The following is a 13854-nucleotide window of genomic DNA, read 5'->3' on the forward strand; positions in this document are numbered from 1 at the left end:
TGAAAAGTGTTTTTTTCCTTTGAAAGTAAAATCATGGCTGGCAGGACCATCAACGATTAAAAAAACAAACACTTAAACTAAGTTTGATTTCCAAACCAAATTAATCAAACAGAAAACAAGGGGAAACCACCCACAACAATGAAGAAATTTAATCGGGCAAATTTTTAAAAATGCCTGCAATGATTTAGTCCCTGGAGATTTCTGTAATTACAATGAGGAAAATACTTGCCAAAACGGGAACTCACTGAGTAGCTACGGTTCACGTATTAGAAATGAAGAGTCAGATGACCCATATTCTAAACGGTCTTCCTCCATGAATGGAAGGCTGTTTGGTTTTGTCCTGTTTAGCTGTCCATACACGCACTTACACCATGCAACAAACCGGTCTGGCCAGGAGAAATGCCTTTCAGGCCACTCCAGACGATATAAATTCTGAATGAGCAAAATGTGTCTGGACTAGGAAAAGGGAGACTTGGTTCCACTCTCAAGATTATTTGAAGGAGTACAGATTATGCAATAGTCACATCTGCAAGACATTCTGCTCAGGGGACACAAGTAACGAAACAAAACATGCTCATAAGAAAACTCTCCAGATATGAGTGAATTGGAGTTCCCGTCGTGGCTCAGTGGTTAAAGAATCCAACTAGGAACCATGAGGTTGCGGGTTTGATCCCTGGCCTTGCTCAGTGGGTTAAGGATCCGGCGTTGCCGTGAGCTGTAGTGTAGGTTGCAGGCGCAGCTCGGACCCCGCGTTGCTGTGGCTTTGGCATAGGCTGGTGGCTACAGCTCTGATTCGACCCCTAGCCTGGGAATCCATATGCCTCGGAGCGGCCCAAGAAATCACACAAAAAAACACAAAACAAACAAACAAACAAAAACAGATGTGAGTGAGTAGCTAAAAGCAGCAATGGGAACAAAGACACCTGGATAAACAGTTCAGATTTGCTAAGCCCGGCACAAGCTCATTTACATTAGACTGATCATGCTTATGCCTGGGCCAGGGGGCTCCAGGGTGGGTTACCTGTCTTTCAAGACAGGTGAGCAGCACAAGATGAACCAGTGAGGTAGGAGGAAAATACTGCAACTTTTTTCCATTTGCAAGTTTCATACTGTTCAATATCTAGATTGACAGGTGATTTGTATGCGAGGCAGCACAGAACAGCGGGAAGAGCAAACGCTCAAGTCAGTCTAACCACCCGTGGTGGTGAAGCCGTTTCACCCAACCGACCCTGGAGAAGTTCCTTAAGCCTTCTGTGTCTCCATTTCTTCACCTATAAAACTGACAGTAAAGTAAACCTAAGTCTTTGGGTTATTATAAGGATTATAAAGCACTTAGACCAGTTCTTGGTGCAAAGTAATCCCTATATAAATATTGGCTTTATTATGTCAGAAGGTCACATATAACATGTCAGCTATTCTAAAAAAAAAAAAAATCCCCCCCCAAAATAAATAAATAAAAATTTTAAAAAAAATCCCAAAGGAAGAGTAGGCGTTCCACCAGGTGGGAAGGTTTACTGGCTCATTCCCTCTCAGAGAACTGTGGAGTATTAAGCATCCAAGGACCCGTTTATACTAATTCTTTAAATTATATCTTCTAGTTTTAGGTAAATTAGGTGGACAAATGAATTAAAAAAGATTCTGGCCAAGAACTCAAAATGATACGATAATTAAGCACCTGCAAATAAGGAGAAAATGACAGGACGACAGAACTCCTACTCTTGGCACAAAGCTCTTGTTGAATCACATTATGAAGGAAAAACAGAACATCTGGTCAGACAAATAAGATGGTTAACAAATTTAAATATCAGGAAAACTATGTGTTAAACACATATAATTTTTACTTGTCAAAAGAAACTAAGTAAATAAAGTCACCACTATGTGAATAGGAATTTATACTCTCTATCCTTAATTCTCAACTTTGACCTAAATATATGTTTTGCCTTGAGGTGCAGGATTCATTATCCCTTATCTGACACTCTTGGGGCAGATGAGTTCAGAATTGAGAATTTCTCAATTTAGATGTTTGCACATTATTACTGCCTGTCCAGAGACCACTAACACCGCCCCCCAGCAGCACCCCAGAACCACACACATTAACCTCTCTGCAGAGAAACACAAACATTCGCATGAAGTAGGATAAATGAAGATCAGAAATAATCATTTTTAACATTGTTCTTGCTGTAAATTATTATGTACATGTTTAAGGTCCTGAGACATATGTGGCAAAAGAGGCACACATATCAAACCCATAATTCCCTTTTCAAAGGGAACCAATGAGAAATTCATTGTGAGTCACTGGGTTCAGTGGGTTCCCCGAATGATGCCTCTTGGCAAAAAAAAAAAAAAAAAAGATAGACTTACTGGTCAGAACTGTCAACTTAAATGGAAAATGAAAAAGAGAGAATCCGATTCAGTCATAAACTTTTATACTAAAACACAGAAAGGCACTGAGGTTCCTAATCCCAGCATAAATTTCATAGGTCCGCCAACCAGAGCCCCTGTTGGGCAGCCACGCAGAGCATCTGGGGTCTCCAGGAGTGTTTAGCTCCTCGAGGTACCACTTCCAGCCCTCCTGTCTAGTCATGCCTAGTTGCCACAGCCCCACAGCGAAGAGCCCTGACCCCCTCAGCCAGGACACAGAGCACCACTCCCTGTTCTGCCCCTGTCCAGGGTCTTCCCCCAGCTGCTTCGGGGAACCTGGTCTTGAAACAGACTGGAGGAGTCTGCGGGAAGCCCAAGAGCTGGGAGAGCCAACGAGATCTTTCATCAAATAGCCTGAATCCCTTTGCTCCTCTTGGTTTGCTCCCATTAAATGTAGTCGACTAGAATTTTTCCCCCTCCCAACAATAACTGCTTTTGAAAAGGCAAGCATATCTTGAGTCATTTAACACCACTGTTTTTCTACGGATACCTGAGACTAGCCACATCCGAGTTCAGTTTTCACTTTGTTTTGGCCGCAGCCGCAGCATATGGAGGTTCCCGGGCCAGGGATCAAACCTGTGCCACAGCAGCGATCCCAGCCACTGCAGGGACAACCCTGGATCCTTAACCTGCTGCACCACAAGGGAACTCCCAATTTTCACTTTAATAAACATGTATTGGGAGAGAGTGGAAGGGACCAGGAGTTTGGGGTGAGTAGATGCAAACTATCACATTTGGAATAGATAAGCAACGAGGGTTACTTTGCTATACAGCAGCAATTGGCATAACATTGTAAATCAACTATAATTTAAAAAAAAAAGAAAAGAAACATGTAAGAAGCACCTCTAATGTGCAGGTGTACCACGTGGGCCAAAGAAAGATCATAAATAGCTTCATGGCAGCACATGTCGGCTTTTGTCACCAAATGAGCTTCTCCAATATGGCAGGTGGGGGAGAGGAGGAGACACGGGGAGAAAGACACTGAACAAGCAATGACAGCAGGGAGGAACAAAGGATGCTGGTCAGCTCACAGCCAGGGAGTTCGCCTAAGCCTGGGGTGGAGGAAGAGTGACCCAGGAGGAGACACAGGGGACAGTTTAACATTAACCAAGGGAAGGTGGGAAGACAGGTGCCCTGTCTCCAGTCCCTTGATGGTGACTGTGGTGGGGCAGCCCAGCCATGCAGAGCCATGTGGATGCTCATCCTCATGCGAGTGAGGTGTCAAGGGAGGTGAGTGACAAGTTTTAAGCACAGGAATAAGCCTCAGCTGACCTGAATTTTAAACAGTTCCCCCCTGGCTGCAGTGAGAGAATGAAGCGGATGGTGAGGGGCAACCACTTAGGAAGCTGTTGCAAGAGCCTGGGTGGGAGATGATGGAGGCTTAAACTAGCTCGTGTTCAGGGAACTGGGGAGGCATGGAGAGACTCACATGGTCAGAGTTTTTTTTTTTTTTGGTTGTTTGGTTTTTTTGAGGGCCACGCCTAAGGCATGTGGAGATGCCCAGGCTAGGGGTCTAATTGGAGCTGTAGCCACCGGCCTATGCCAGAGCCACAGCAACGTGGGATCCGAGCAGTGTCTGCAACCTATACCACAGCTCACAGCAACGCCGGATCCTTGACCCACTGAGCAAGGCCAGGGATCGAACCCGCAACCTCACGGTTCCTAGTCAGGTTCGTTAACTACTGAGCCACAACAGGAACTACAGTCAGAGATTTTTTTTTAAGAGACAAAACCCACAAGACCTATTATTCACAGGAGGTGAAGAAGAGGAAGGCTCCCGGTTTTTGGTTTGAACAACGAGATGGGTGGCATCCCGGATGGAGGGGCAGGTTTAAGGGGTGAGGTCTGCTGCATTTGAGGTGCCTGGGAGACATCGGAGCGGTGACAGCAATTCACGCTGGGATGCAGGGGAGAGGTGGCAGCCTGCAGTCATCAGCGTCAGGACAGCAGTCACCCGGTGAGTGTGGGAGGGATGAAAAATGGCAGAGGTTCCTGGGCAAGATGCTGAAATCCAAGGTTAAAGGGATGAGCCTGGGCGGTGGCAGCAGCCAGCAAAGGAGACCCGGAAGGGTCGGCCAGGGAGTCAGGAGGTACGCAGGTGAGTGCGATGTCAACAGAATCAAGGTCAATGAAGACATAGACTGGAAAACGTCCCCGGATGTGGGGACCTGGCTGGCATTCCCTGGCTGCTTTGGTAACAACATGTTCCGGGAGGGGGTGGGTCTGGGCTGAAAAGTGCACGTGGGTGAGGAAACCAGACCCCGAGTACAGGCGACTTTTCTAAGAACCAGGGCGAGAGAAGGAAGACGGGAGAAAGAAGGTGTGTTCTGGGGGAGATCCAGAGGGTATGGGGGGATCGTTTTTGTTTTTAGATGAGAGAATTCAGTGCTTTTTAAAGCCGATGGGAATGAGCCAGAAAAGAAGGGACAGTTTGGGATGAAGAAGAGGGGGGATGATGGTTAACAGAAGCTTCCTGAGAGAGCAGAGGGGCTGGGATCCAGTGGAGGGGGTGCTGACCTTGCACTGGGGGAACGACCCTATTTCCCTGGGGACAGCACAGGAGGGAGGGGACAGCAAAGGAGGGAGGGAGAGGACAGGCTGGGCGCCCGCAGGCAGGTGGATATTTGGGTGGGAGGGTGAGAGAGCCCACACCTGATGGCTTCCAGCTGCTGAGCATGGCAGGCGCCCAGTCAGCTCTGAGAAGGGTTAGCCAGGGCAGGGGCGAGGCCGGAGGAGGGCAGTGAGCAGCTGGCAGATGGCTGGACCGATGCAGAGCTGGGCTGGCCTGGCGGGTGCCAGGGAAGAACAGGGCAGAGGAGTTTAAAATATTGGGAGGAGAGGGATTAAAGGGATGGGCATGGAATCCGGGCTGGAGAGAGAGGCAAGTGCCAGCAGGGAAGCGGCCAGTGGGCGAGGAGAGAGTCCAAGGAAAGGGACTTGGAGAAGAAGTGGGTGAATTTGGAGCAAGAAGCACTTGAGGCACCACAGATGCTCAGAGGCTGGGGCCGTCAGGAAGCACAGGGCTTCGTGCGGGTATCATTGAGAGCCCGTGGAAGTGAACTGGACAACCTCTGCCAGATTAACCTCCTGCCAAGTCCGGGCTTGAACTGGGGCAAAGGGAAAGAAATGCAAAGAGGACCCTGCAGCATGGATGGAATTGTAATAACCCTACTTCTTTGTGATTAGGGAGGGAATTATGCAAAGAATTCAGAACGTGAAGAAGTATTTAGAAATCTTGCTTTGAACGCTCACTCAAGTTAAGGCTTCATTCTTCTAAAGAAGGACGTGAGAGGAAAGAGACATGCTTGAGAACTTTCCAGAGGAAGTGGGAAGCTACTAAATACAATTGGGAATGCAGTTTTTTATTCTGATCATACCTGCCAAGGACGTGCCACACGCTGTAACAATATAATTTTTAAAATACAATGTAAAAACAGCTTATGTTTATCAGTGCTTCCTGCATGCCAGGCACTATGCTAAGAATGCGACCCACTGACTTCATTAGATTCTCACAACTCTCTGAGGCAGATATTCTTATTATCTCCACGTTAGTAATGGGGAAACTGAGACCTGGAGAAGTTAGTTAGCCGTGAACTGGACACACTCACTAGTACTTTTTCATTTTTCAGATAAGGATGCTAATGCCATTTGGACTATTATGAGGAGTGAACTATAGAAATGATAGTACAGTTCAAAGAGAAAGTCAAGTTATCTAAATGCAAAACAATAATTCTGATTGCAAGAAGGCACCCATCTGATGTTTAAAAATGTTTTAAAATCTCCATACCAACCTATAGTTCTCTGAATTAGCATGCACTCCTTCTCCTTTGCAGAAAACTGGCTTCTGCTTGAAACGCCAAAGTCAAAGCAGTATTTGTGCCTCCCCACATCAAACAAAGTGCAGTTGAATACTGTTCTCCTCTCTCCCAGGCTCAGGCTGTTTTCAGCCAGGCGAGGGGTCCCTTCCCCAGGGCGTCTGGGGGCTTCCTTGTAGACGGCGACGACCCCCTGGACGAAGATGCATGGCGGGGGCAGCACCATCACCTCCACCCTGGACTCACACGTGAGTTCTGGCGCCATCACCAGTTTGTATCCAAATTTCTGGGCCAGGTCAATGGGGCCTGTGGAGCTAATGACCGAGTCTCGGCCAAGCAGCTTCAGCACCACGGTGACATAGGCTTCCGGCCCCACAGGTGCGCAGCCAAACTCCAGCCACTGGCCTTGCGAGAGCTCTGCCCTCTTGCTGGCTCGTATCTCCAGGGGCTGGCCCTGGCTCGTGCTGGCCTCGGGAAGGCTGTTGGTGAAGATAACATCCACCACGATGTCGGGCTTGTCCACAGGGAACGGGCACAGCGGCTGACTGGTGAACAGGCCCACCTGAAAGGTGCCTTCTGCAGCCCTGGAGGTCCTGTTGAGGTGGACGTGGAAGTCGGGCCATTCCACCTTCAGAAAGGCGCTCCTCTCCCAGCGAGGGGCCGGAGCGCTGCTGTTTGTCGCCTCTGGAGACATCGTGAACCAGTAGTCGCCAGCCTCCCGGAAGTAGAAGCACTCAAACTCGAGCGTCCCCTGGGACTGGTTGGTCAGGAGGTATTTGGTGGTAAGAGTCTGATTGGTGTTGGCCTCCAACAGCAGGACAGAGACATTCCTCAGCGTCCCGTTGGTTCCGTCGAAATACTGGAAAGCCACAGTCACTGTGCTGTTGCTTAGCGCTACATGGCCCGGCTCCCCCAACAGGAGATACTCAGCTTCTCCAAGAACTGAAAGGAAACGGTCAGGGTGGGTTTTAAAAAGGTGTATCTGAGCAGCACTATTGGTAACATCAGCAAAAACAGCGTTTTAGACACCAGAGTGGTTTGAACCGAGCCAAGATGATATGAAATGATGCTGAGGGCTAAGCCTGGCAGCGAGCCCTGAGCAGCTTCCATTCTAAAATGCCTCTGCTCCTTTATCTTCAGCCTTCATGGTCATCTTTTAACTAATGAAGTAGTGATAGCTACACTGAATTCACAATCATTAACCATGTGATACATCAGTGATGAAAACTTATAAAGCGAGAGTACAACTGACAATTCTCCTGATAAAAAAGACTTCACTTTTCTCACTTCAGTCCTTTTCTAATGTTTAGGAATCTGGGGGAAATGGGTTTATACGAAGAGAGAGAAAGCTGGATTTAAATGAGACAGAACGAAATAATGCCACCTGCAGCAGCATGGATGGACCCGGAGAGCATACTGAGTGAAGTAAGTCAGACAGAGAAAGACCAATATCATGATATCGCTTATATGTGGAATCTAATAAAAATGATGCAAAAGAACTTATTTGTAAAACAGAAACAAACTCACAGATTTCAAAATCAAACTTAAGGTTACCGAAGGGGAAACTGTTGGAGGGAGGGATAAATTGGGAGCATGGGGTTAACAAATGCACACTACTACGTAAAAAACAGATAACCAGCAAGGACTCACTGCACAGGTTCTGCATAACCTATATGGGAAAAAATGGTGTGTGTGTGTGTGTGTGTGTGTGTGTGTGTAACTGATTCACTTGGCTGTACACCTGAAACTAATACAATATTGTAAATCAATTATACCCCAGTAAGATTTTTTTAAATGATACAATATGCAATGCTCTAGATTTCTTAACTTGGAACACCCTAAAAATATAGCTGACCCTTGAAGAACATGGTTTGAACTGCCTGGATTTGTAGCCAATACGACAATCCTAGACCATCTGCGGTTGGATGCATGTGCAGGTGCAAACCGCAGGCGTGGAGGCACAGCAGACGCACAGGCCGACTATCTGTGCAAAAGATCAGCGCTCTTAAGCCCATGCTGTTCAAGATCAAGTGAACTTATAAGTTACTGTTTTCTGACATTCGAGACAACTGCGTGAGCATTTTCACCAGGAGAGGAAACAGTGCCTTTCATATGGGCAGAAATTTTTGGATGAGTAATTAACACGGACACTCTCTTCTGCATGGGTTTTCTAGGGGATGGAGAGAACATCTACGGACAAGCTAAGTGTCCCTGGCAATTTCAAGGACATTGCAACCACTGCTCCTGGCCTGGGCAGATAGACGATGATCCTGTCTCTCCCACAAGTGTCGTTCAGTTAGGAGCAATCACTATCTTTTTTCAAAAAAGAGACCCATCAGAGAAGCTGAAGTGAAGTGGAACAGCACACACACACACACACACACACACACACACACACACACACACACAAGAACCCTTGTTTCTGTTTTGAACTCTATCCAAATACATATCAAAGGAGACAGAATTTGGCAATGCAACAATCGACTGGCCTGTGGCTAGGGTAAGAAACATTCTAGATTTAAGGAACTGCAGTGCCCTTTGGTTTGAAAAACAACATGTATAAGTAGGAATGTATGAGTCTTCTTATATATACATGACAATATAACCTTCTATTAATGTAATAATAATAATAATGTATACATATCATCTATATCCAAAAAGATCTCAATGTGTTGTGTGGGTCAGACAATGATTATTAGAAAAAATTTTGGCACATAAAGGTTTGTTTCAATTAGCTCAGCACATCACCCATTTCTCTCTTTCTTTTTTTTTCTTTTTTAGGGGCCTGCCTGTGGCATATGAAATTTTCCAGGCTAGGGGTCAAATCTGAGCTGCAGTTGACAGCCACAGCCGCAGCCACAGCCATGCAGGATCCAAGCCATGCCTATGACCTACACCACATGTCACGCAATGCCAGATCCTTAACTCACTGAGCAAGGCCAGGGATCGAACCCACGTCCTCATGGATGCCAGTCAGGTTTGTTTCTACTGAGCCACACTGGGAACGCCCCTTCAACCATTTCTTATTTAAGATGAGGTGAAATAAAATATATAAAACTTGGATAGACCTGAATGTTTAGTCACCACCTCCTTGAAAACCATAAAAGGATAAAGTTCTTTTTCCTTTTCATTTAGTCAATACAGAAGGACACTCCCTTTTGGATGGAGAGGACTCAAAGTTGAAGAACGTGGTTGCTTCTGGTGCAGGCTGTGCGCTGGTTCGGGGCTGACGAGGTACCTTTAGCAGGTGGCTGAAGAACCTCCAGCGCCCACCTGAGCCCAAGGAGGGAGTCAGGACTGAGAACAAAGCTCAAATTCATTTGAATCTGATGGGGCAGGATGGTTCTTGATGCATTTTAAGACTGAGAGGCACATAGCACTTGGTTAACTAATGAAAACCTATAGTCAATGACAGGGTTATCAATGAGGCAGATCTGATTCTGATTTGACGTGCGGTCAGTCAATGAAAGAGACACCCATGCCACCTTGAAAATGGAGGCCAAAGATACAATTGATGGATTCCAATAGAGAAACACAAATCAAAACCACTATGAGGTACCACCTTACACTGGCCAGAAGGGCCATCATCAAAAAGTCTACAAACACTAAGTGCTGGAGAGGGTGTGGAGAAAAAGGAACCCTAGTACACTGTTGGTGGGAATGTAAATTGCTGCAACCACTGTGGAAAACAGTATGGAGATTCCTCAGAAAACTAAACATAGAACTACCATTTGATCCCGCAATCCCATTCCTGGGCATCTATCCAGAGAAAACCATGACTCGAAAAGACTCATGTACTCCAATGTTCATTACAGCATCATATACAATAGCCAAGACATGGAAACAACCTAAATGTCCATCAACAGAGGAGTGGATCAAGAAGATGTGGTACATATATACAATGGAATATTACTCAGCCATTAAAAAGAACGAAATACTGGCATTCTTGGCAACATGGATGGACCCAGAAACTATCATGCTAAGTGAAGTCAGTCAGACAATGAGACACCAACATCATATGCTATCATTTACATGTGGAATCTGAAAAAAAGACAGACGGAACTTCTTTGCAGAACAGATACTGATTCACAGACTTTGAAAAACTTACAGTTTCTAAATAAGACAGGTTGGGGGGTGGGGGATACACTGAGGGTTTGGGATGGATATGGGTTGGGATGACTGTTGTACAACTATAAATGTAATAAAATTCATTGAGTAATAAAAAAAAAAAAACAAACACCACTGATGGGTTCCAAGATAGAAGGTGTGTACTAAAGACGAGACTTGCTTTTTTTTTACAGGCAACAACACTTTCTCATTTAGAAAACTACAATTTAGTTTACCACATCCTGACTGCTACAGTATTGTTTTCTCTATTCTTTCATTTCCTCTTTCCCCATTCCTTTACTGCATTTCAAGGAACTGGTGTTTCAATACATAGGTATGTTGCTTAAACAAACAAACAAACAACTAACTGGCAATGGTATATTTTGATCAATACCAAATGGAGGAGGGAAAAAACCCCTATCTGTGAAAATACTGCCTTTTCCAGTAGTAGCCTTTGCACTCAATTGCTATGCTCTATTTTATGCTCAAGCAACTTGTTTTTATTCCAGTAAAATGTTTTGCTCTCTGCAATAACAAGCATCCTTGCAGGCTGCTTAAGTGGAAAAATGTGATGTCTTTATCATTATGAAACAAAGTACCCTTTTATAATTTTTTGAATAAGGCTGTTATATGTAGAGCAATCTGTTTTTAGGTAGGGATAAAAGACTTTAAAAGAAATAAATCCCAGACTGGTTTTCTGCAAATCAAATGTCTTCTTGCTTAAATAACCTTCTTAAAAAATAAAAGACGGAGGAAGGAGATTCACTGGATAAAATGAACAGTACACACTCTGGTCCATTTAACTGATACCAGGATTCTCAGTCTCTTGGATGGTCATTTCTTCATCAATTTGAAAACAATGCCCCCCTTTTACTATCAAATGCTTACATGTCTGTGAAATACTTGGAAATCTTCAAAAGAAAACCAGTGCGTACTGTATCATATGGTGGAATCTATTGGTTCAATAGTTGCATAAAGCTCTCTGAGAAATAATTTTTTAGTTGAGTCAAAGTGAATGAAAAAAAACTAACATTAAGTACCTACTCTGTGCTCAGACGAGTTTATCTTAACAACCTTGTGAAGTCAATATTATTGAAAGAGATTTAGAAACTAGCCTAAGGTACACAACTGGTAAGGACTGAAATTCAGATTTATTCTAAAGCTATTCCAGCAGCAAAACTCTTGTCAAGTGAAATTTCATGTAGACCCCCAATACAGAAAACATTGCTTGTGTGTGAGGTTTAAATGCATAATATTAAAACACTAGGAAATCAGGCAAAGAGAACTCAGGGCAACATGCTTTTCTCCAATTTGTGAAATGAAATCGAGGGTTTTTTTTTTTTCAAGACTTAAAAACATATTTTAAATGAAATCTGAATTAATAACACAGAACCGAGAGTTCTCGCAGCAGAAATGAAACCAATTAGGAACCATGAGGTTGCAGGTTCAATCCCTGGCCTGGCTCAATGGGTTAAGGATCTGGCGTTGCTGTGAGCTGTGGTGTAGGTTGCAGACATGGCTCGGATCCAGCGTGGCTGTGGCTGTGGTGTAGGTTGACAGCTGTAGCTCTGATTCGCCCCCTAGCCTGGGAATCTCCATAGGCCGTGGGTGCAGCCCTAAATAGACAAAAGACAAAAAAATAATGATAATAATGCAGAACCTTAAGAGAACCCAGCATTGCAACAGTCACAGTTTAAAAGGCACTGCACCGTAGCCCTGCCCTGCCTCCTTCTCTTGAGGGTCATGAACCTCCAGGCATTTATAAACCTCGCAGCTATGTTTCTTCACTGGTACCCACAGCATTAAGTACATTCGCAACACTCACCATAGTCACAGAGCACCACCAACAGTAGATTGGAAAAGTCTTTCAACGTTTGTTTCATTCTGATCAGCAAAATCCCAGGTCTTTGGTCTCCTCATGTCCTTTCTCACATCCAAATTGTGGATTTTTTTCCAAAAACACCTGAAATTAGAACCTCAAAAAAATGTTGCCTCTGTTCAATGTGATTTCTTAAATAGTAATCCTGAAATGGCAAAACCATTCTAAGAGGTCAAAGTGCCTAGTTAATACTGAGAAGAAAATAGCAAGAACGTTAATGCTCCCCCAGGGAAGTGATCTGTAATTGTCCCTTCTGCTCCATTCTAGCTCACCTGCTGAGAACATTCAGGTCTGCCCAACAGGAAGATTATCTCTGCAAAGCACTAAGTCTTTTATCTTCATAGCAAATCCTTAAGTGGAGAGTTGGTTGTTTGTTTAATTTCATCAATGCTAATAGCCAATCTGGATATGCCATCCTCACGTATTTACATGCTTGGCATTTCACGTTGATCAATTTACTAAAATGTTGCCAACCTTTCATTTTTGCATCGTGCTGTGTAGACCTGCCTTGCTTCCACAAGTGGGTTTATTAACACTGTCTTTTTTGCACAACTGTCGTGTTATCTGGACAGCTTCATTTCTTAATGCCTAGGGACTGTATCAACACTATGAAACGTTTTACCAAAAAAAAAAAAGCAAAGGTACCCAAAGTATTGCAATTAAACATGAATTCCATGGAGGCCTGACTTCCCTTGGTTAGGACATTCTACAGAGAAAACAGATACACAACAGTTATCATCTTCTGTCAGCCTTCCAAAACTTGCTGCTGCTGCTGCCGGCATGCATCAGGAGATGCATGACTTCATGCAGCAGTCTTTCCAGACCACCTACGAGGGCAGGAAAGGCCTTGATGGCCTGTGGTTCAGAACGATTTACAGGAAGATGCTTTGATATAAACAGACTATTAGACAATAGCAAAAGATGCAGGGCATTTAAGAGATAATTTTTGTCGTACTCGAGTCTAGGAAACTGGAGAACTAAACGTAACCAAATATATATATTGGTGACATAGATACATAGATACTTAATGTTTACATTTCCCCATTATCCATGGTTAATCTATTTTTAGTCAGTATATTATATTTCAAATATATATGCCACGTCCCTTCAGAATAAGACAGAAACAAAGGGAATTAAGAGGACTGATTAAATATTCAAAATTCAATGGGAAGGAAATTGGTGCGTCTGTATTAGCTTTCTTTCTGTTGGAGTTGGCTGAACAAAGGAAATTCTGTACTTCCTCGAAGAGAAGCAGAGCTATGAAGTGTAATCATGCAGATGATTAGCGCTCCCACCCTCCCCAACGCAAAAAGGAAATTCAGTTTGGCTGGAATGAGACACAGATTTCACCCAATCCTCTCCTTGAACATGAACTGGGAAACGTGGCCAAAGACAGCAGGTGAGCATCATCGCATCTCCCAGGCAAGCGTGGGCGCTGAGGGCAATTAAAATGCTTCCTTCGAGTCACTGATTCTCAGTAACCAAAGAAGCAAGCAATCTCTTGCCGCCAAAAGTTGAGCAGGTTTCTCTCAAATTGCTTACTTTCCCATGACAACCATTTTTTAAAGTTCTTAATCACAACTGATTTTGTGAGTGTAACGCATCTTCCTTCTTATGAAAATGACCAACAGG

General features: G+C 44.4%; 1 protein-coding gene across 10 annotated transcripts in view; it reads right to left on the reverse strand.

The window, feature by feature from the left end:
* The window catches only part of THSD1 (thrombospondin type 1 domain containing 1), a 62492-nt gene that overhangs the window by 47255 nt on the left and 1383 nt on the right, over nucleotides 1-13854 (reverse strand). For all 10 annotated transcript variants that reach the window (XR_014819340.1, XR_014819339.1, XR_014819341.1 and 7 more), the window contains exons 2-3: nucleotides 12169-12306; nucleotides 6213-7178 (exon numbers count right to left, since the gene is read on the reverse strand). Coding sequence is in view for 6 of the 10 variants with exons in the window: in XM_084981574.1 (XP_084837700.1) it covers nucleotides 6213-7178; nucleotides 12169-12226 (1024 nt within the window). In the remaining 4 variants the exon portion in view is untranslated. The remainder of the gene's footprint in view (nucleotides 1-6212; nucleotides 7179-12168; nucleotides 12307-13854) is intronic.

Source organism: Sus scrofa, chromosome 11 (assembly GCF_054392235.1).
Source record: "Sus scrofa isolate SSC_HxYL_T2T_F1_AM1 chromosome 11, Sscrofa_HxYL_maternal_Yorkshire_Landrace_v2.0, whole genome shotgun sequence".
Classification (NCBI taxonomy): domain Eukaryota; kingdom Metazoa; phylum Chordata; class Mammalia; order Artiodactyla; family Suidae; genus Sus; species Sus scrofa.